The sequence below is a fragment of the Echeneis naucrates genome, chromosome 1 (assembly GCF_900963305.1).
Source record: "Echeneis naucrates chromosome 1, fEcheNa1.1, whole genome shotgun sequence".
In the NCBI taxonomy this organism is placed as follows: Eukaryota; Metazoa; Chordata; class Actinopteri; order Carangiformes; family Echeneidae; genus Echeneis; species Echeneis naucrates.
In genome coordinates, this window is record NC_042511.1 from 16,843,136 (window position 1) to 16,865,287 (window position 22,152).

The window sequence follows — 22,152 nt, forward strand, 5'->3', positions numbered from 1 at the left end:
AGCTCCAGTCAGCACAGGTACCCCTTGAAAACAAACACACAAGCACACACAAGTCTAACCTAATCCAGCCTACTCCTTCGTGCATCTTCACACTGGATTCCTCTCCAGAACAGCAGACAACAGGCAGGTGTTTGCAATGACAAATTTAAATGCTACATTGCTGAGAAGCTTGGAAATCCTTTAAAAATAAGTGCAAGCACGTCAACACTGAACAAAGCCAGCGTGTCCGCAGATGTCCCTGGTGTAGGATTTATAGTCGATCAGGAAGAAATAAGAAGGGATAATATGTGATGGAAATAATCACCTCTGAATAGAAGAAGGCACCCTGGGCTCTGCTGAAACTGAAAATCTGACACTCTAAGGATTCACAGCTGAGGCTGTAAATACGCCACATTACTGAGAGTCTGGGAAGCTGCATCTGTCACACTATCAAGAGCTGTATGAACATATATGCTTTTTCCCCTCATTGAGACAAAGTGAGAAAATCATCCCAGACACTCTGCCATGATTGGGTGACAACAGTCTCGCACCCCTGAACAGTAGAGATTGATTTATCCCTGTGGCTCTTACATTAGGCCATTCAGGCTTGGTACGTAAACCATGAGAGGGATACTAAAGCTGGTGGAAAAGGGTCTCGTGTTGTAGTTCTTACACAGATAACGACACAGGCATACTTCTCCTTGCGTCTCTTCATTGCTTTTTGTCACAGCGGTGTAGGTGCGATGGAGTGTGGCTCACTGAGTTGTGGGAATGCATGCTGCTACCAAACGTAATGCATATGGTGGCTCTGTTACAGTGAGTGGAAGTGGTCTAGCTTGTTTAAAGTGTGCTTGATGTGTAAGATTAAGTGTTTGATATTATTAATTCACATCCAACTCAACAGCTGAGACATACATTCTCCTGTATTATATCTATTGTCTGCTTAAGTGCGCAGAATAGAGGTAGCTATAAAGTGTTGACACTGCTGAGATCCCCCACCAAAAAAAAAAAAAATTCCGCCATCTGCTCCAATGAAAAAGTGCTGCAATCAAACTAAAATGAGAGGCACCCCCACTGTGCAAATTCAGCAGCGGAATCCAGGTGGTACAGATTCTCATTGCTATCTGTGCTGTGTGCACACATGCGTGTGTGTGGATCCATATTTTCAGCACTAAGAGTGAGAATAAGAGTGGTTTTTGAAGAAGAACAGAGACAAGAAAAGACAAACAAACCATCAGTCTTAGTGCTCTGCCTCACTGTCACACACTTCCTGCACTCCCAGAACAAACAAGACTACTTAAAGCACCAGGCTTCATCTTCCCAGCTGAGCTCTTCTGGCCTCACAGAGCTGCATCCTGTCAACCGTAAAAAAAAAAAAAATAAGAAGAATCTGGGCTCCTCGCTACAACTTCTAAAAGTAGTTACTGTGTCATTAAATCCTTTAGGTCAGGAGTGTAGAGCAGTAACACGAGCGCTCACTGTCATCGAGTTATATTGATGTCGACAACTTTTGGACCGACCAATAAAAGGATCCTTAATTCCTCTAGCTTTCTAGCATCAAATCTGTAGCAAGGCACTTATGGTGAAATGGGAATTTTCGACCCCTGAATACATCTCCATTAGACTGATCACTGTCACTTCCCTGCAGACAGGAGCTCAATTCGATTTATGATGGAGGACTCAGGACTTTTAACATGCAAGTATGGGAATCTAAGGAGAGCTCAGAGAGGAACAAATCCCTCTATACTCATCATTTATAGTGTACTGTCCAATGAGGAATAAAAAACATCAGGACAAGGGCATAAAAACAACAACAACAACAAAAAAAAAAACCCCACATAATTTTGCCTATTTTTAGAAAATAATAAAAATGAGAATGAATTTGGTTCACACCTGTATAAAATAGTTTAAATGTAATATTAAAATAAATAAAATATATGCAATTTTTTTCTTTTTTCACAGATGGAATTTTCTTTTCACTTTTTTTTATATATTTTGTTTGTTTTTCTTTTTGACTTACTTTTTTGCAAACAGATATTTCAAAGTGGTTACAAAATCTTTGAGGCAAACTGCAACATAATCTATTTTTATCTGCTATTGTTTTTAAATCGGGAATGAAATTGTGAAAATTTTTGAACACAGTAACAAAGTGTTACTATCAAAACACCAAATCCCATCATCATATGTGATTTCTACTGACCTAAATGTATTCTTTATTTTGAATATTTACTGAGTGCGGGCTCATAATATATTTAGATCTGTCAAAAGCAAAGAAAATATCTAAAACTCTTGAGTCAGACTTTTGGGAATATATCTGTGTGAAAAGTCATAGTTCAAGTTATCTTTGGTTGCAACATTGTGAATACCACACACTCCTATTCAAAAGGAAAATAAATGCTACAACTGCCTTTATCAAAGAGAGAAGCACTTCATCCCCCCCCCTTCCTTGCAGGACAGTATTTCCCAACTATTTTTTTTCAACTATTGACCACTTGTTAATGCTGTCTGTCCCTTGCTCTGATTATAGACATGACAGACAAAAGGGCCTGTGAGGATCATGGGAGGGATGATAAGTTTTGTTTACTGGCAATGCCTCTCCTGCCTCTTTCTCTTTTCCCCTTCCTCTGAGTGCACACGATTGGAGACATCTCAGCAGGGGGCATCCTACTCGTCCAGGCTGAATGCAATTACCGTAGTAAATATCCTCTCCTGTTTCATCCTGGGATGAGCAGACAGAACCAAATTGCCATGTTGATGTGATGGGGCTGGGCTGGAAAAGGGGGGAGCGAAGGACATGCTTTCTTGTCCCAACTGGATCCAGCCATGATGAGAGGTATTAGAGCAAATTACAGGAAAGATGAAAAACCTCTGGTTAAATAGGGGGCCGCCTTTCAGATATTTGATCAGTTCAAGGGGCTAATATTCTATATTTCCTGTCAGCCAGTGACCATTACAGTGAAATCAGCATAATATCATCTGTACATTAATTTAAATCAATGTATTTGACACTGCATGCAATACTACTATCTTGAAAACCAAGAAGCACTTCTACACAAATAAATATTGCACTAATTTGTACGCTGAAGAATGTTAATTCATACCCAAAAACCCTGAAAGACTGATTTATTTATTTTTTTTTTTTTCATCATACACTTATTAATATTGTTACTATTTTGAAAATCAAGTGAATTCTCCCTAAGTAAAGCTCCATGAGTTTGAGATCTGTTCTTCAATCCTAACATACATTCAGGTACTCAGCATTAATCATTCCTAAAACCACAACTCCTCCTCAGATGAAAACATCAAGCTCTTCTGTATTAATCATTGCCTTTCCCATATTACTTTGGAAAACCCAGCACTTGCTCTCACACACATTATTAATTTCTCATGAACGAGTGGTTGTGGGTGAGGAACGAATCACAGAGCCAAAGTCACAGTCATGAATATTATTAACCTTTTCTATCATGGATGATATACCGCCCTGCTTTCCCAAGTGTAAGCCTGTGTGACTGTGTTTGTGCGTATGTTGCACACCCTCCTCCCTTTTCGCTTTCCCCAGGCTGTTGATGAAACAGAGTAGTTACTAACTCAGTGAGCCTGCTGACTGTTTCGCTGTACGACCACTTGTTGATTGAATTTGCTACACCATTTCCTTTGCAGGTAATGGTGCACTTCTAACATAGCGTCAACGGCTATCACATACATTTTATGATTTGTGTAGATAAGACCGGCATGCGCGAGTCCGCTCCCTCCACATAACAGCCATGAAATGCAGACAAACCAACCCAAGGGCTGGACTATCGGGCAGGTGAGTGAAGCGGAGACACTGCAACCTGCATGCAATCAGTAACCACATGATGGTCACGCACACAAACTCACCAAAGCTTCAATAAAGAAAGAATAATAAAACATGGAGGCAGTAAAGCAAAATGGCAAAGGTCTTTTTTTCCATAACTTCTTTAGGTGACTGATAGTTATCTCCTCTCTCCTCTAAAACACTAAAACACAAACTGAGTGTCTTTATTCAAGGAAATAGGACATGCATGCGCATGCACCCACCCACACCCACACACACACACACAGACCATTGCCCTCTGAACCACATTCAGTGAGGTGCATACCTGACGTGTTTATTCAAATATTTGTTTTGCCAATACACCCAGTAATAGTCTGTAATTCTGTTTACAAATCCCAGACGATCCTCCTGACACATGTGAAAGGGCTCAGGGGGAACAAGTTGCACTGTAGCCAAATAATGTGTGTGTGCTGTGGCAAATGAAAGAGTGGAGCTAATAGGCAGCAGACTCTGCGCTTCTGTGCGCAGAAGTTCTCTCACCTAGAGATAATGACATCTCCTCATCCAAAGATGGAGTAACCTGCTGGTGTTCCTGGGCCTCAGGTTCCCTGCTGATCTCCAATACTGACTCTATCTTCCTGTCTTTGTCTCTCTTCTTATATTTGCCCATGTCTCCTTCAAATACCCGTAGAGTGCAGCAAATGCAAAGGAGCGTAGGAAAGGAAAGCCATCAGACTGCTGCCAGCTTGTTGTGGTATGTTGGATGTCAGTTAAAACAACTTATGACTTATGAATAATCAAAACCCACTTGGCAAGTTAGTATGGTTGTTTCATGCTTTACTTGCTTTGTCCACGTGTTTAACTAGGTGATGTGGCGAAACATTAGCTTACATTATCATTTACAGTCATTCAAGTTAGTGTGAAATGGAAGTCTATCAGGAAAGAACTGAAAAACTGGAAACTCTTCCCAAGAGGAAGTAATGAAAAACAAACTGCTGCAGCCAGGAGGAAAAAAAAAAAAAAACTTAACCTGTAGCTCTAACCACAGACATGTGTCCCCCCCTGTGTCCTCACCTTGAACTCCACGGACAGCTGCGGGGTGTACTCCAGCGTCCACAGACCCCGGACCAGCGAGGCCAGCTGCTCGGTCACCTCTCCCCGCAGCTCCCCGTTCATCCTCCCGGAGCTCGGGTCGGACCTGTACTGCTCCAGACCCAGGTACTCGGCCAGCAGGTCCGTGTTGCTCAGGCACTGGACCACGGCGTTCATGAAGCAGGTGTTGCCGTGGTTCTTGAGCCCCAGCACCCCGGGGGTCTTGTCGCCGTAGCACCACGACAGCCTGTCTTTGACCGAGCCGTGAGAGGAGGACGCCGTGGAGCTCTTCTTGGCCGCCCCCTCCCTGGAGCTCTGCGGGCAGCTGTCGTCTTTGAACCCCCCGGACGCGCTCTGCCCGAAGCCGCCGTCGTCGTCCTCCGCGTCCGGCGGCTCCGCGTCGCCAAAGTGCGCCAAAGTGCCCAAAGTTTTTAAGATCCTTCCCATGAAATTCCCAAAAGATCGCAGAGATTTCCTCCGGACGAACCTCCCGGTTTTGTATTTCTTCTCTTTCCGTGTCGTGGACTTGGGCTTCATGGGCTGCTTCCTCGCCTTGCCGTCCTTGCGGGTATCCATGTCTCTGTGAACTAAGTGGAGAGCCGGAGGAAACGAAGCGGACTGTGGAGTCGCACCTGTCTGCCGGGCTGTCTCCTCCTCCTCCTCCCCCCCGCTGCTCCCCACCAGCCTCACCGCTGTGGCCGCGCCGATGCGGTGCCAGTAAGGCACATGGTCATGACTTCACTCCCTCGACATCCCGAAAACGTACCCCGGGATACGGTTTGGATAAATGCCGATCTCTCCGGAAACTGCACGGATGAGCCGCTTCCTCCCTCCACACCAACTACACTTCCTCATCGACGGCTCTGGGCGCCGGATCCCTCACTGCCGCCGATCCTCCCCTCACCCTCCCTTGCCTCCTGTCTGTGGAGCCACAATGAACAGATCTCTATTTCGGAGGATCGTCTCTGAGGCCCTTCCCTCAGACGTGAATTTAATTGGCCGGTATTACAACACCTGTGAGTCACAACAGGACGGCGGTCACAGAGGGCAGCGTGTGGTTTGTCATGCAGTCACAGGCGGTAACTGGGACAGCAACTTTACATTATAACAGCGGGAACAAGGAAGTTGTGCTGCCGGGCGGTGGCCTTCAGCTGCCCCCTGTAGGGCCGATCCCAGCACCACCTTCACATCCTCAGAAGCTGTCAAGGACGATGTGTGTAACATTTGACATTTGTCGGCCTCATTTAGTACACTAAGATTAAACGATCCCTTCGTTTCTACCAATAAAACAAGTTTCCAATATCGTCATATTTGCGTAGTCCAAAAGTGAAAATATTAGGGTGACATGATAATGCTACTCTTACAAAGTATGTTCATGTTGCTGTTGCAGAGATTGTCGTGTATCCTTCGATTACAATTCCTCATCTCCAACCCAGGAGCATTACCAGCCGGGTGAATAACAGAAATGGTCACCTGGTCACTGTCTCCATGCCCATTATAATGCTGCTGCTGCTCCTCCTAAATCTTGGAAGCTCCACAAAGTGAATGAAATTGATATACAGAAGCATCGGGCTGGACATGTAATTCTGTCATGGTTTTAAAAAGGTATCTGGCATCTTTTGTGCTATATTCAGATTCTAATCATCTGAAGCTTAATTTCACAGCTCACCAGTGCTAAAGATTGGATTTAGTGGACCAGATGTGCTATTTATTTAAACAGATAGACAGGACCTCATCTAATATTTCCATAATGTCCCAAATGATATTGTTCCAGCATTGTTCGTAAACATGCACACGTGAAACACCCTCAAAACAAATGACTAATTCTGTGTAAAACTGCAATTTCACGTGTCTCTTTCTTTTCACTAACATACACTGTAATTGTTGTCTGCCCATGGTTGGGGTGAAAAGGGCAAAGACAGAGATGCTCCATTTTAACAACCCACGGCTGTTTTTGCTGACTTGGTTTATGCTGCAGCTTTGTTGTTTTGCTGGGGGGAAGCAGGGGTGAGCTATTAATTATTCATATTAGCCATTTTGATGAACAGTGAGGTAGATAGGTGCAGCTCAGAAACCATCAGAAGGGTTTTCCGTTTTACGTTGCCTTCCTCTTTACCCAGTATCCTTTGGGGAATCATTGTTGATAGATTAGCTGACAGCAGCCAGTTATGTAAGAGCAAAGACACTGGGTCTTTGTCTTTACTGTTGCAGAGGGATAATATAAGAGCAAAGTTTTCGTCTGTCCTGAATATCATGCCCTTCTTTTTACATATTCTGCTTGGACTGGCATAGAGAGTTTTTTGTCAGTCATTAATTGGCTGCTGTCAAACAGTCTAAAAAACCAAATGCATACTTTTTTATGTAATCTATATTTTCTTGTGCCTTGATGCTATAAGTTTATATCAATTTAAATTGTTGCTTGTGATCTCCTATAAATTCACCTACTGTGGGGAATTACTGCAAACCAGATTCACTGCTCCAGAAGTGTAACCGTTTCAATTACATCTATAATGTCTTTTTGGTGATGAAAGGAAAGAAGTTTATTGTATATAATCATAAAACCATCTTCAGATTCTTTTTTTTTTTTTTCTTTGATCAGAGTGTCAGCACCCTCAGAAAGGGAAATCTGAATGAAGAGTTTTCCTTTGTGTTCTATGATGAACAAGAAGAATGAGGAAACCTCCATCGGAGAATGGCTCCATCAGCACTGGTGCTAACTATGGTGCGGTTGTTGGAACAGATCTTAACGCTGGTAATACTCCCACCGTGACCCATCCCTATGTGTGTTACCATCCCGTCCACGTAGTTCCACAACTTCACAAGCTTGTCATCTCCACCTGCCATGAAAATGTAAAATATTTATCAACTGTGAGAGAAGTTTGAGTAGAACAACTTTCATTGTAGTGTCAGTCAGGAGGTGAAAATTCAAATCCATCTTTACAGTGGATCTTCATGTACCCGCGATTTTCTCTACTTCAGTTAATTTTTGATTGACTGATATGGAAAATCACAAAAAAAGGGCAAAATATCAAGTGGTAGATTTGTAGTGGGCTATACCTGTCACAAAGTGTTTGCCATCATGTGAGATGTGCAAGCCATTGATGGCCCCAGACTGCGAGCCTTCCAGTTCTCTGATGGCCGAACCATCATACACATCCCAGTAGGCAACCTGAGAAAGATGACAGAAATCTTGTCATGTGGTGATAGCTGTTGTCCAGTCATTATCTGCGTTGTTTGTTTACGAGCGGAAGTGACATGCAAACATTTTGTAAGAAAAGGTTTCTGAATTGTGATATTGTGGTGTTGCTTTGTTCAGTGTTCAGTGTGAAATAGAATCAGAGTGAAACGGTTAAGGGGCAAACACCCCCCTCATCTGTGATTCGTTTCACATCCTGCTGTGAGCTCTTGCTTTTATTAAACAGTTTGCAAAAAAGTATTGCAAGACAAGTTCAAGTAATCGGCGCATGAAAACGTTTTTTTTTTTTTTTTATTGTTTAAATCAATATAAATTTTTCTCATAAATATGAAAAAGTACATCTTCCTGACTACCTGCACGTGCTACACTGAGGTTGCTATGCAACAGATAAACAAGCTACATTTCTTTGCTTAGTTTTTTCTCTTCATTTGTCTGTCCTTTAGTAGCTCTGCATGTTTTCACTGTCATGTTAAATAATCTCTACCTAGCATGTTTGCTTTTCTTTCTGTGTAACTTTTCAGTGTCATTGAGTGATATGGTTCTGTGAAAAGTAATTCGAGGTCATAGCTGTTGTGCTCATTATAAAACACCTATCAACCGATCAGATCACTTGATTTGAGCTACCCTTTTAATAATATTCCATTATTGTATAGATACTGAAAAATATAGAAAATATAATATGTGGCCTTACTCTTACTTGGTAAGGAAATGAACAGGTCTGTGGTTAGATTCTATCAATCTGTCGCACACCACTACTGAATAAACGTTGTGCAAGGTGACTTTAATGGGATTTAATCATCCCTGAGGCCCAACAGCTGCCAAAGTACCACAAAAGGCACTTGTTGGCAAAAGTTATTTATAGCGCAGACAGCAGAAACATCACAGTACCACACATCCCTAAGGATTCTTTGTTGTTATTTATATAACAGGGCTGATTACGTCTTTTACACAAGGTAAGTGTGGGGGGGCAGATGGATTTGATCATTAAAATCTGTTTTCTGTGGCATCCTGTATGAATGAGCCTCTATTAGAAGATTTAGATGCACTTTATCACTGAACCTTGTCCCAGGATGTGTTTTACAGGTCTGGAGCTTTTACAAAGTTTGTTAAATACAGGATGAACAGATTGCAAACTGCCCAAGTGTTAAACTCACTGGATCCCAGTTTTTGAAATGTAATTACTGAAAAGATTTACACTACCAGTCAAACGTTTGGACACACTTTCCTTTTCCCTTGAATGAGAAAATCTGAAAATCTAAAAATCTGTGACTGGTGGTAGAAAATCTGTGACTGGTAGTTTATATGCACGATTACTATGACAATGCACAACAATGTATACAGAAGTTTGTTACTTTACTTAACTTAGCATATCAAACATTATATACAGTGGTTATGTGCAAAAGGAAAAGTCTGTGTCACACAAAGCTGCCAAGAATAAGACCAATATTTATGAGAATTGCCTCAGAGACAGGATTTCATTTCGCTGCATGAGACCATGCCTGTAATGCAGTACAGGAGGGGAAATGTAATCTCACACAAACATATCAAATACAGGAACAAAAGCTTTAGTGAAAAGTTATTTATAGTCTCAGAACTCATAACAATAAGTGTTCTTTTAAGCCACAGGAAAAGTTCTGTGGGGGTCATTTGAGTCTACAGTATGGTTTCACCTCAGATTGGCTTATTTAGCTAGAAAAGCTTGCATAACTTTGCAAAAGAGGCAGCACAGCAGCATAGTTGTTAGCGCGGTTTACCCACAACAAGAAGGTTGCAGGTTCGATTACCAAGTCTGGGGCCTTTCTGTGCAGGGTTTGCATGTTCTTCCCATGCCTGCATGAGGTTCCTCTGTGTGCTCCAGTTTCCTCCCACTGTTTCCATTTAATGTCTATCATTGTTCTCTGTATGTTGGCCCTGTGATGGCTTGTCCAGGGTATACCCCACCCTCGGCCAATGTGAGCTGAGATCGGCTCCAACACCACCCGTGTCCCAGAAACGTATAAGTAGTAGAAGATGAATAAATCAATGAATGAATGAACTTTGGAAAATATAACAGTTGAAAACACAGTGACCAACAGAAAGGAAATTGTTCATTATGAACACCATATAGACAGAATGGAAGGCTTCCAACTATACAGATATTACACCCTCGTCCAGCTGAGGTGTGTGAATTTGCTACTGTTTCAATCGACCGCAGAAAATGCCACTAGACTGCTTCTCTTAGCATGAGATATAAAAAAAAAAAAGCACTGATACACATGATTGTTCATATCTGTGTATGACAAGCTACTGTAACCTCCTCATTCTTCCCCATGTCATGCCATCACTTCCCCACAATCTATCCCTCCTCCCTCGTCTCATTTCACCAGCTTGTTAGAGACTCCTGCCTGTGTGAGTTGCCTTGGCCCATCTGTGTTCTCTTACCTCAGCCAGGGAAACTGGCCCACAGCCATGACATTGGACCCTCAAGTAAATTAATTAAATGCAGCAAGTGAGAGTGGGTCAGAATTCCCAGGTTTACTGTTAATATTGCTAAGGTCTGAATATAATTGGTAGAAAAACTACGTATTTAATCATTATGTTAATTGTTGTTAAAACCCTGCTGTGGGATGAATTCAGGGAGGCCATATAGATGTACCCATGGGAAGGATTTTAAGGCACAGCTAAGGAGACCTGAGTGTCAGGTTTGGGGATTTCAGGGTTTCCTTAGGTGGTGTGAAGGTGTAAAGACAGTGTGAAATGACTGGGATAAGGGCCAACACCTCCAAGTCTTAGGGTCTCTGTTGGAAAACAGTTTTTTGCTTTCTTCAGGAGATGGAGTTTCTGTCCAAATTGAAGGAACTTCAAGGTCTAGATCATGATTAGGTTCAGGATGGCTAGGACAAATGACAGGTGGATCCGTAAAGTCTCAGCATTGAAATGGGCATTGTGTCTGCAACTGAGCCAGACTTTAGTCAATGTTTGCTCCCAAACTTACCTATGGGGAATGAGCTTATTGAGTAGAAAAGAAGAAATTGTGGATACAAGCAGCTGAAATTAGTTTCCTCCGGGTGCACGGGCTCAGTGTTTGCGATAGGGTGAGGAGCTCCCTGCTTTTTCATGCTGAAAGTAGCCAGTTAAGGTGGTCAGGATCATTGGAGGTTTTTCAGGCATGTCAAAATGATAGGGGGCCTCAGGGTAGACCCAGGACTATTATATACTTTATCTGGTTTGTGAATGCCCCAGCATCCTCCAGGAGGAGCTTAGGTGAGGGATGTCTGGACAGGTAGGCTTAACCTGCTGCATCCATAACTCCAGGTAAGTGGCAGATAATGGTTGGATTTATGAATGGCTACTGGATCCTTTGAAGTACATTGAAAATGAGGAATACATAGGTATCAGTTATCATTCTCATATAATGCTAGCGCAAGAATACTATCTAAACCTGCAGCAACATCATCACCTTCCACAAATTCTTTCTCACTGATACAACCTCTCCCTCAACTCCCCTTTCATCCTTCTCTTCAGTTTTTGTTCGAGCTCAGTTGGTATACTCACTCTGAATTTACTCAGAGACATGCTAGGATGTGATGAAGGGTTGGAGTAAGGAGAGGAGAGGAGAGGAGAGAGAGAGAGATAGCATTGGTATTTGTTCTTCCAGACAGAGCGCCTGTGTCCTGGGATGAGCAGATGGTGGATCTGGCTGGCACTTGGGTGGCATAGGCACATCCGCAGGAAGGCACGAACACCACAGCACTCCCCTCTATCTTGATTCTCTCTACCTTCCATGAATTCCTCCTTCTCAGTTTCGCTCTCCACTCACTCAGCACATCCACAGTGCTGTGTGAATCAGCACAACTTGTCCTCACTTCTCAGCGTGCAGGGAAGGCAGTAATATAGCGTGGCCAGATTCAAAGGGTGAGAATGAAGTGCACAATAAAGGAAGAGGCATTTCATTCTGCCATTGTAAACTTCTGACCTCATGTAAATAATGTCTGAGTTAATCACAATTACTGACGCTGACTAGCAGCCAACACAACAGCATAATTATCTTAAATTGTGAAACAAATTACAAGCACTTCCAACTAATCTATGAATGGGCAAGTGTGCGGACACGTACACGTATTCATTGTGCTCCTCTGTGCTGATTGACTAGACTAACAGGCTCTTTGCTCTTGCCTACTGAATGGAGATTATAATAACAGTAACAGCATAATGAGACATTTTGATTATGATTGTTGAGTCTCTTCCCACCCTGAGGGACTTTCAGGCATTTTAGGCAGGATGTGCTGAGATACATGGAATTCCTCACTCAGCATATAAAGCTAAACAAGACAAAACTTTAAGAATACATATGTGGGCAGCTTTTTGAGACTACAATGGCTGCACTGTACTTTACTTCACTGGATCACTCACCTTTCTGTCAGTGCCACTGGTGATGATCTGGTACTCCTCTGGGTGGTAGCAAACTGTCCTGAACACTGTGTTGGCAATCACCATTTGAAGACTGACAAATCTTCTACAGAAGGAGACACAGAGGATGGGATTACAGACACTCGAAAAGATTCTAAGTTTCACTGGTGCAGCAAAGGTCTTGGAAAATCATACATACTGGAGATTCTCTTAGCTGCCAAGTGCAATTTACATCAATAGTCATTTTATTCAGTACAGTTATAAATTACAATCAAAAAACAGATGCATTGTTCATTTAGGCTCCTGTGTGTCTTATATTCGTTTCAACATCAGTTTATTAGTAATATCAAAAAACCCCCATGGTACCCTTTAATCCATAGACTAATTCATTGAAGAGGATCGAGAATGAAAAAACATGACCACCATCAGGAAAGGTTTTATTTTCCTCACAGAAGAAGCCAAAGGATTAAAGGATTTTAAGCCTCCTTATAAAGAATGCAGTTTTTCTCTCTGAACTCAACCTCAAGGCAGTGCTTTCTACAATCCAATGCCATTAGATTTTTGCATGTCATTATAAGATTATGTATATGTACAAAATTTTTCTGACAGATAATGTTTTTGTTTGATCATTTCATGTGTTTCAATTCACCTGCTCTCAATAACATAGACAAAGTTCAGCGTCTGAAAAGTCTTTGACTGATGAACCTTGAGGTTGTTAGTCGAATCTTGAATAATATTGTTAAATTTGTAGAGACTGGTCTAACTTTTCTGGTATTTCATAATACCAAAATCAGCGAGAGATCTCCAAGAGTGTTTTATTCAATGATAATAAACAAGGATAAATAATGTGTGTGTGCAATGTTAAATATGTCCATTTGTGTTCCTGTGTTAGTGTATGCAGATTGAGTAACTCACACTATATCCCAGATGATGCAGGCACCATCAGCGCTGGCAGTGACGCACTCTTTGTCATCATGCTTGACCTTGATACAAGTGACAGTGGCTTTGTGCTCTTTCATAGTCTCCAGGAGCCGATGGCCGTGTGGTTTGAGCTCCCACACACGCACCTAAAATAAGTTAACCAAAACTTACTCAGCCTGCCATGATATAATACTTAATGAGAGTGAGGCTTGATTAAAATACTCTCTCATCTTGTGCTAATTTGCATGCATAACTATGAAAATGAAGTTAAACACCAACTGCAAAAGATTTTCCAGTGTGCCTTCTTACCGTTTAAAAGCTATCAAACTGCACTCCACCCTATGCCACACAATTTTTAAACACATAAATAGCTAAATATATTTCTTTGTATGAGCAGTTTGGTCTTTTATAATGATTAAGAAGTGTGACATGTTTAAATAACTGTTGATTTTAAATGCATAATTAGCTGACCTGTCCCTCTCCCCCTCCACTGATGATCCTCTTACAGTTTCTGGTGCCTGCGATAGCTGTCACACCCATTCTGTGTGCATTGTGAATGATGAGCATGAGCCGACCACTTTCCGGAGCAAACACACGGATTTTATCATCATTCCATGCTGGAGGACACAGAAATCAATGAAAAAATCTGGTTTCTGTCAAGATAATTCATTTGATTTAAATATGATCATTTTATTGGAAGTCAGTAACACAAGAAAAAGTTGAAACAAATATAACCATGGCTTGCACTAAAGAACAAAAATTGATATTTGTTTAAGTAATAAGTGCCATGTATTGTTGTTTCTATTTCTTCCTGAAGGATACCACTGATAATGCTGTGTCCATCAGTCATGAAGTCCAGGGAGTTGCAAGTCATATTGGGTACAGTAATTCGCAGCAGTTCTTTTGGCTTGTCTATGTGCCACAACCTGATGTCCTCCTCAGAGCAGGTTGCAAATAATTCAGATGTTCCACTAACAGAAAACAAAAGTCAAAAGAGAGAGTGAGAGATGTAGCGTAATGGTTTGGGGGATATTGGTATAATTTTGAGTTAAAGCCATGCAAGTATTTATGTAACTATTGAGATCAATATATTGGATTACAAACACTGGACTACACATAGAATGCATGATACTGCTTATAATGTAGCAATATGCATGAGGTATTCATGTATCACCCTCTAGTGAGCACAATATGGTACTGAAGTTATCCATTGAGAGAAATAAATGAAATTCAAGCATTTTGCAAACACAAAAGTGCCCACACTAAAGCTTTGGAGATTCGTGTTTTCAGCATTCATGTAATGTAAGGAAATGTATATTTTATATAATATAACTTTATGGCTTTGATTGTTGTGTTTCCCAAAAATTTGGGAAAAGAAGAAACCTACTGATGGTTTTGCTAGACAAATCTGATGACAGATATTGAATTGGACAACAAATACTTATATAAACAATATATAAACAATCCTTTACAGACGGAACCTGAACTGATGTTTTCTTAATGTTTCCTGGAAGCTGCATACTTATTATACAAGAGGCTTTTATTAATTTGACTGAATATTAATCTCAAACTGTAATATCAGCAACCCTAATTTTACACAGTGCATCATAAATATCTCTATCTTGTCAACCTCATAGTGGATCTCTTACAGCACGATGAAGTTACATTACTACTACATTCAATATTTCTTGTCATACTTAAAAGCTGGCAAAAGGCCCTTTGCCATTTTGCTTCCCAGTCTCAGTTGTAAAAAAAAATAAATCAATAAATCAACAGAGAGATTCCAAACATTTGTCATTAATGATGAATGAATTTGACCCTTGTCAGTTTCTCACTTACAAAGAGATGGCTACGTCCTTGACAGCACTGCTGTGGCTGGTGGAAATGAGTTCAGCCTTGAAGTCTGCATGAGTGAAGATGTACATTTGAGCAGCCTCTGTGCCGACAAAGAACTGCGGGCCTTCTCCTCTTATAGCAATGGAGGTCACCCCCTTTTCCAACTGGACTGTCCTAATGAGAGAAAATAGGAAAAAAATGTTTCTGTATAATAAGCACAGTCTGGATGTTTATTGTAGTGAATAAATCTTGTTGACTATAGACACCATATATTGTTACCATATCGATTTTTATGGGTATTACATAAATTATATCGAGTGTCAGACTCACTTAAGAGTTTTGAAGTTACTTTTGGAGCACAGTGAAAAGGTGCCAGATCCAGCGCCTACAAGCAGCTCCCCAGACTTCAGTATCTGTAGGACATTGACACCCTGCAGAGATAAGGTATGGGCATTAAATTGAAGGACCTACTTAAGAATAAATAATTTTTACAATTCTTCATTTTTTAATTCAGGTTGATTCACCTACTTAAAAAAGTTCTGGTAAGTTTTGTCAAAAATTGACAAGTTGTGTTGAGTTTGGTGACCTACTTATAAGAATCAAATCTATACATATACATCACCGGAACTTGACTTTCAGGCACAGTGTGAGTAAAATGGGCATACTGTTACCACATCCAATCTCACCTACCAGGCTAAATTTTGTCTTAACTGGACCACAATCACTCAGAAGTCCAGTCCTCATGTTGATTTTCATGATGTCTCCACTGGTGGTGCCACAGAAAACGAATTGATCATCTTCTGAGATCTGTATAATACATAAAAAGTCAACATTTGCAACACTGTCTAATATCAATATATCTAATGTATTGTGATTTTCCTGGAAAAAATAAGTGTGGTTTGTTTGTGTGGCAACAAGCACACAATTATTTTGGTATTTGTTATTTGTATATCTTCTCAACTGCATATACTGCACTTTTACAGTACTGTCATTTATTGACATCTACAAAATGGGAGACAAGGGAAATGATCTGTGTAAACAAGCCATTGTGATTGACAAATGTTTCTGGCTTTGTACCTCTATACATTTTACAGTCCTCTTCAGTTTTCCTGTCTGACACTCTGTAGGCCGGATCTTCCTGTTAATGAGGTCCATTTCCCAAACTCGCAATGTTCCACTGCCCCAAAAATCCAATGGTATTAAGGTAATGCCAGTATAGTATTATGATATAATTTAATGTCTTGACTTTTATTTTGTAAGATGTTGAATTAAGATTTGATGATAAATCACCTGTAAAATTAGTGTTCATGAGTTTAACTGGACCAGTCACTCACCTCCCAGCAGAAACAAAGATATTGTCATTTGTGTTCGAGTACTGCACAGTGAGGGAGTGGCCTGCACTATGAGCTGCAGCCGGGCTCCCGCAGATGGCCTGCTTAGTCTCAATATTCCATACAACTATGCTGGAAATACACAGAAAATACCACACACACTCAATTAAAAAAGACGAATTTCGAAATTCAAGCACAGTTTACTCATGACGTCACCAACCAATCTTTACCTGCCATCATCCTGACCCCCAAGAGACACCACATACTTGTCATTAGGAGAGAAGGCCAGTGCCTCCACTTTAGCCTTGTGGAGCACCAACTGTGCATAGATGTTTCTCTGCGCATAGTCCCAGATTATTACAGTTGCCTAGAATAATATGCACGGACATGTTTATTTTGCTATCCCTTACTTTGATGTGGATGTAATAAAAAAAAAAAGCTTTCCCAAAAGAATATAAATTAAACAGGTACCTAACATTTATCATATAACGCATCCCATAGCAAATTGTACATGTGGAAATTGTCACTGAACTAATGCTACCTTAAACCCCATGAAGTTGACCTGTCCAGAGGCAATATACAATCCACTTTTGGACACGGATATACAGGATACATTGTTTGTGTGTCCGTGAAGAAACTCTTGCTTGCAATCTTTGATTCTTCTCAGAATGACTGAACAGCCCAGAGGATAGATCAGGTGCTCTCTGTCTGGGTGGACTCTCAGGCCAGAAAACACGTGACCTAGTGAAACGAAGTGTAGTTTAAACCAAGATCGAACATTTGTAGAAAACAGAAATACCTGGTCACTGCATGTGATCATGATGGCAGTCGTGATGGATAGTCTTTTAAAAAGGTGATTGAGCAGAAGACAGGTAATCCAGCTAAATTCACCCCAGGGTCGTGTTATTACGGAAGCGCATTGCATTCATTGGATAAAAAAAACAGACACATTATCTCGCAATTACGAGAAAAGATCTCACAATTTAGTTTGCAAAAGTTTGCAAAAAAACAAACAAAAAAAAAAACAACTTACCGTTGAAGCCAATGACAGACTCCAATTGAAGCTGTGGCACGCCATGTGTTTCAAAAGCCATGACGAGAAAACTAATGTTGGCCTTTTTCTTTTAAAACGTTAAAAATGCCACTTTCACCGATAAAAGATGTTTTTAGCAGAAAAACAAACGGAGCAATGGCTCCTTAATAAGACCAAACAGACGTCACCTAGCAACAGCTGGAGCCAATCAGGAGTCAGGGAAATGCTGGCGCTGCCTTCACGAACAGCCGAAAATGTGGCCATCTTGAGAAGAAAGCATATAAAAAACTTAAAATATATTGGTAATCCGCGAGCTATTTGGCAAGATAAGGGAGCAGAATTGAAGCGAGTACATAAAAAAATGTAAAGAGTAAAAGATGATCCTAAAGCATTAACCCCACAGGAAACCATCTTTCTAAAAGTAGGCAAGATTTAGCAGACACATTTGGTGAAGACTAAATGATATGTTGCTTATCATAAAAATAGTTTCTCATGGCTGCATTTTCTATAAAATCAACATTATTTTGTATTTAAGAATGCCTGGGCCTGTATATTTGTTACTAATATGCAGCAAAATACAACACAATACAGCGTATCTGTTTATTGACAGGAAGCCACTATGTACTGTATGCAGATACTATCACATAGAAAAAGTGATACATAAACTACGTAACCAAACCATAAAATGAAATTAAAATGAACAAAAAACCAACAAAAAAACAAGATAAATGTGAAATCATTAAAGTTTTATGTTTATTTTAATGATACACAAATCGCAGCAGAGCCACACTACTGCTGCAAACCACAGCACACAGTTGATGAGCTCCCCAAAGGTTTTTCCTACTCATAGTGTGAGATGATAGGCAGTGCCACTTCTTTGCTGTTTGTTACCCAGCATGGACTTAACTGTTTTCTGAAAGAAATTATTTGATATAAATACAACAAATTGTTAGTTTTTGCATTGGCACCTACACTGGGCAACTGGTGGATCAAAATTCAAAATGGAACGTAAAATTTTTGTTTCGAGATCTGTAGTAAAAAGAAGCACTCATGATATTGACTTCAATATGCACAAATCTTGTTTACGTACCTTCTGTGGTAGTGTTTAAGTGAGGTAGCAAATTACATCAGATTAAGGTCACTACAAAGGAAGGCAGATGTTGATTTCAGTCTAAAATCTGGCGTCTTGGTCGATATTTCAAGAGATTGAAAACTTTTGGAAGGATAACTTCACTAGGTGTGACAGATCTTTAGCTTAACAGTGAGCAGATACCATACAAGATATTCTTCCACATTATATAAAAGCCACATTTTTTTCATTGGATGGCGAGGTCAGCGATTTGCTCGGCTATATGACGTATTCACCAAATTTAAAAAATCTATCTGAACAACATTGTATATTCTATGCTTACATTTATTTTAACTGCCAACAGTTCAACAAACACTAATACCAGAAATCCTCTTATCCTGTGATTAAGATCAATAATAATATTGAAAAAAGTCCAGCACTAAGAATTTTCTTCTGACTGATATTTTGTGGTCAGTTAAAAAAGAGGAGCTGTGTTGGGAATCAGAAAAAAATTCAAATGTACTTCTCAGTGAACCTCCCATCCATCTTCATTTGCTTATCCGGGGTTGGGTCGTGGGGGGTCTCAGTGAACCACAAATATGTAATTCTATCTTGACCGGTGAAATTGAAAATTGTTGTCAATGTTATTTCAATGAGATTTGCACATATTTTTTCACCTGGAAAAATTCTCAGAGGGTCCTTCAAATTGAACATACATTTTCAGGTTTGTCTGTGGGAATCTGTCTGTGTGCATGTGTCCTCCGGTGTCTGCTTAAAGAATGGCTCCATGAAAATCTGCGACCGCAGATGAGACATACATAGGGTCTTTCTCCTGTGTGTGTCCGCTGATGTTTTGTCAGCGACTTGTAACGCGTGAAGGTTGCCCCACATTCATTGCAAATATACTTCTCTGATTTAATATGAACATTTTGTTCATGTTCTTTCATATTGCCCAGCTGAGAGAAGCCTTTACCACACACAGGGCAAAGATGTGGCTTTTCTCCAGAGTGAGTCAATCCATGAATATTCAAATCCTGTCTAGAATAAAATCCTTTCCCGCAAATGATGCATTTGTATGGTCTTTCCCCTGTGTGGCTCCTCATGTGTCTTTTAAGCCCTTCTGAACGAGAGAAGCAGCTCTCACACAAGGTACATCTGAAAGGTTTCTCTCCTGTGTGGGAGCGGAAGTGCCGACGCAGCTCAGAGGCCTTGAAAAAACACATCCCACAGTCTGGACAGCGATGAGGTTTTTCTGGCTGCTCCTCATGGGTCTTTTCGTGTGCTTTGCAGTGCCCTGACTCAGAAAAACCTTTCCCACAGACTGAGCAGGTGAAAGGCCTCTCCCCAGTGTGCATCCGCTTGTGACGGACAAGTTTGTTCAGTTTACTGAAAGTCTTCAGGCAGTATGAGCACTGATGAGGCACCTTCGGTTTCTTTGAATGTGTGCGTTTATGCCTCTCTAACTTTGAAGGCCTGTTGAACACTTTGCCACAGTCAGGACAGGGGTGCTTGTTAGTCCTACTGTGGCAATTCTGGTGTCGCATCAGCTTCTCCTGTTGTGTAAAACTCTTATCACAATGCTGACACTGATGTAGAGTCTTAGGCTTCCTGGTGTGCACCGGTTTATGCCTTTCTAGCTTTGATGGTCTGTCGAATACTTTGCCACAGATGGAGCAAGGGTAACACTTTTCTGGCATGCTGCTCTCTGGCTCTTTCGAGTCTTCTGGCTCAGCAGCAGCTGAAGCATCAGTGAATTCTGATTTGGAGATTACCTGCGCAACAACTTCTCCAGGACCTGAGGAACAATCAGATGAAAGAATAGCCTTTAAATATTTTCCTTAATGAACTGACAAAATTGAGTAATTTGGTAATAGTCGTGTTGATTGAAAACACCCGAGAATGCAAAGAAACACCAACTCACTTTGCTCTGAACATTCTGTTTTCGGGACAGATGCAGTGTCTGGACCCATGGCTGGAGCCTGTTTACACACAACACAAACAAAAACAGATAGAGTGGGGATAACTAAACACAAACCTTATTCAGAAGTGACTGCGCTTTAGTATTTTCACACATATAAAATATAGCCTGAGCAAGCGTGTCAAGATAGTGTCATAATATTGTTGGGTGAAATACATGACTATAATGTGATGCAAAGGAGAAATAACGTGATAAAGGTGATTCTAACAAAGTCTTTTTAAATTACATGTTGTGTCACAAATCAGAACTTTTTATTTGTTAAAAGCTTTGATGTTCTGCCACTTACTTTAACCCTATCTTTGAGGGCTCTGACTTATTTATTTCCGATCTAAGTTATCCAGGATCCGGAGATGTTCCACATACCACACATACACATACCAACTCTAAAACAGGACTGAGCAGTCAGATTGTATGGGATTTATAAAGCAGTATTACCTGCTGAGACTGATACTATTTATATGATCCACCAAACAGCTTTGAAGGAACCAAAATGCACATGACTGAAGTGGCAATAAGTAAAGAAAACGAAGCTTAACATTGAATCTGTACGTCAGATGACAATACCTGTGTACTGATGGGATTGAAAAGTGCTGATTGTTATTAATCTGTAATATCTGTAACACGGCCAGTGAAACTACACTGAAGTGACTTTGGATTTAGTTTCAGACAGCCCTATCTGATGGCAGACAGACACAATGATAAACATCAGTTCTCTTATCACTGAAGTGGATGAGAAGCAGACGGACAGTCAGCGTTATCGAAGACACGCATGCAAAACAGAAGGCTAGGCAACATTAGCTAATTTAGCTAAAGCTAACGTTGTCGCGCCAGCTAACCGAGCCATCTGAGATTGAACAGGAGATGTAAGATGGAGTCGACCTCTCTAATACTCCTGAGCACCAAACTTGGTCACATCTTTCCCTCACAATGTTTTAAATTTCACCCACTTCACAGCTACACGGAGGCGGCTAGCCGCAGCAGCGGTAGCAGTGCGGCGCTCACGCTCGTCGCTCCCCTAGCATGATGCCTTCAAACACCTTACGGAAGTTTGGAAGTTAAAATCTTCAGACAAGCTGTTAGTCATAATTTTATTCTATTCTCCAAACAAGCCTGATTTGTGTGGTCAAATAAAGAACAAGTCATTAATTAATAATAAGATGTAAGTCTGTATTCAAAGTTAAATTAACATTGGACGTTCTCACATTGAAAAGCAATGACAATACAGCATATTATATTTTGTTTTTCTTTCATATATATATATAAAAAATCATTAGAAAGTTTTTTTTCCGGTTTAGTTTAGACACGCTTCCGCAACATTCAACATATCTCACAACACCAGAAGATTTGGTTTTGACCCTATTATACACATTAAAAATACAGTGTTTTAAATGACTTGATTTGATGAATAAGTTATTAGACACAGACAAGATAAACTGGTCAATACACAATAAAAGGGATTCACTTTGTAATAGTTGCAAATAAACTGTAAAAAAAAAGTAAAAGGCATAGACAAAGGTTAACAGTTACAACTA

General features: G+C 40.6%; 3 protein-coding genes across 4 annotated transcripts in view; all 3 read right to left on the bottom strand.

Moving 5' to 3' along the window:
- Positions 1-5,846, bottom strand: part of usp43a (ubiquitin specific peptidase 43a) — a 72,866-nt gene extending 67,020 nt beyond the window's left edge. The window contains exon 1 of the mRNA XM_029503539.1: positions 4,850-5,846. Within this exon, the coding sequence (XP_029359399.1) occupies positions 4,850-5,443 (594 nt within the window). The 5' untranslated portion in view covers positions 5,444-5,846. The remainder of the gene's footprint in view (positions 1-4,849) is intronic.
- Positions 5,847-7,519: 1,673 nt separating this feature from the next.
- On the bottom strand, positions 7,520-17,634 carry cfap52 (cilia and flagella associated protein 52). Its single transcript, XM_029497311.1, has 14 exons — positions 17,574-17,634; positions 17,082-17,281; positions 16,771-16,907; positions 16,544-16,672; positions 16,287-16,386; positions 15,900-16,016; positions 15,540-15,640; positions 15,213-15,383; positions 14,196-14,344; positions 13,845-13,990; positions 13,368-13,519; positions 12,456-12,558; positions 7,925-8,036; positions 7,520-7,704 (listed from the first exon to the last, which is right to left on the bottom strand). The coding sequence occupies exons 1-14, from the start codon at positions 17,632-17,634 to the stop codon at positions 7,520-7,522; spliced, it is 1,863 nt and encodes a 620-aa protein (XP_029353171.1).
- Positions 17,635-18,159: 525 nt separating this feature from the next.
- LOC115046434 (zinc finger protein 239-like) lies at positions 18,160-21,629 on the bottom strand. 2 transcript variants are annotated; one of them, XM_029506807.1, is made up of 4 exons: positions 21,568-21,620; positions 20,907-21,003; positions 20,564-20,621; positions 18,160-20,437 (listed from the first exon to the last, which is right to left on the bottom strand). In XM_029506807.1, the coding sequence occupies exons 3-4, from the start codon at positions 20,610-20,612 to the stop codon at positions 19,344-19,346; spliced, it is 1,143 nt and encodes a 380-aa protein (XP_029362667.1). In that variant the 5' UTR covers positions 20,613-20,621; positions 20,907-21,003; positions 21,568-21,620; the 3' UTR covers positions 18,160-19,343. The 2 variants fall into 2 exon arrangements, with proteins under 2 accessions (XP_029362667.1, XP_029362677.1); XM_029506817.1 differs by lacking the exon at positions 20,907-21,003 and having other exon boundaries at positions 21,568-21,629.
- Between the last annotated feature and the right edge of the window lie 523 nt (positions 21,630-22,152).

What these genes read in the sequence shown, in the direction of transcription:
- cfap52 (XM_029497311.1), bottom strand. Translation starts at nt 17,634, where the DNA reads ATGGCTTTTGAAACACATGGCGTGCCACAGCTTCAATTGGAGTCTGTC. An exon ending in GTCTGTCATTGGCTTCAACG is followed by an intron (nt 17,282 to 17,573) that starts GTAAGTTGTTTT and finishes TCGTTTCACTAG; the next exon opens with GTCACGTGTTTTCTGGCCTG. An exon ending in TGGCAAACACTTTGTGACAG is followed by an intron (nt 7,705 to 7,924) that starts GTATAGCCCACT and finishes TTTTCATGGCAG; the next exon opens with GTGGAGATGACAAGCTTGTG.
- LOC115046434 (XM_029506817.1), bottom strand. Translation starts at nt 20,612, where the DNA reads ATGGGTCCAGACACTGCATCTGTCCCGAAAACAGAATGTTCAGAGCAA. An exon ending in AACAGAATGTTCAGAGCAAA is followed by an intron (nt 20,438 to 20,563) that starts GTGAGTTGGTGT and finishes ATTGTTCCTCAG; the next exon opens with GTCCTGGAGAAGTTGTTGCG.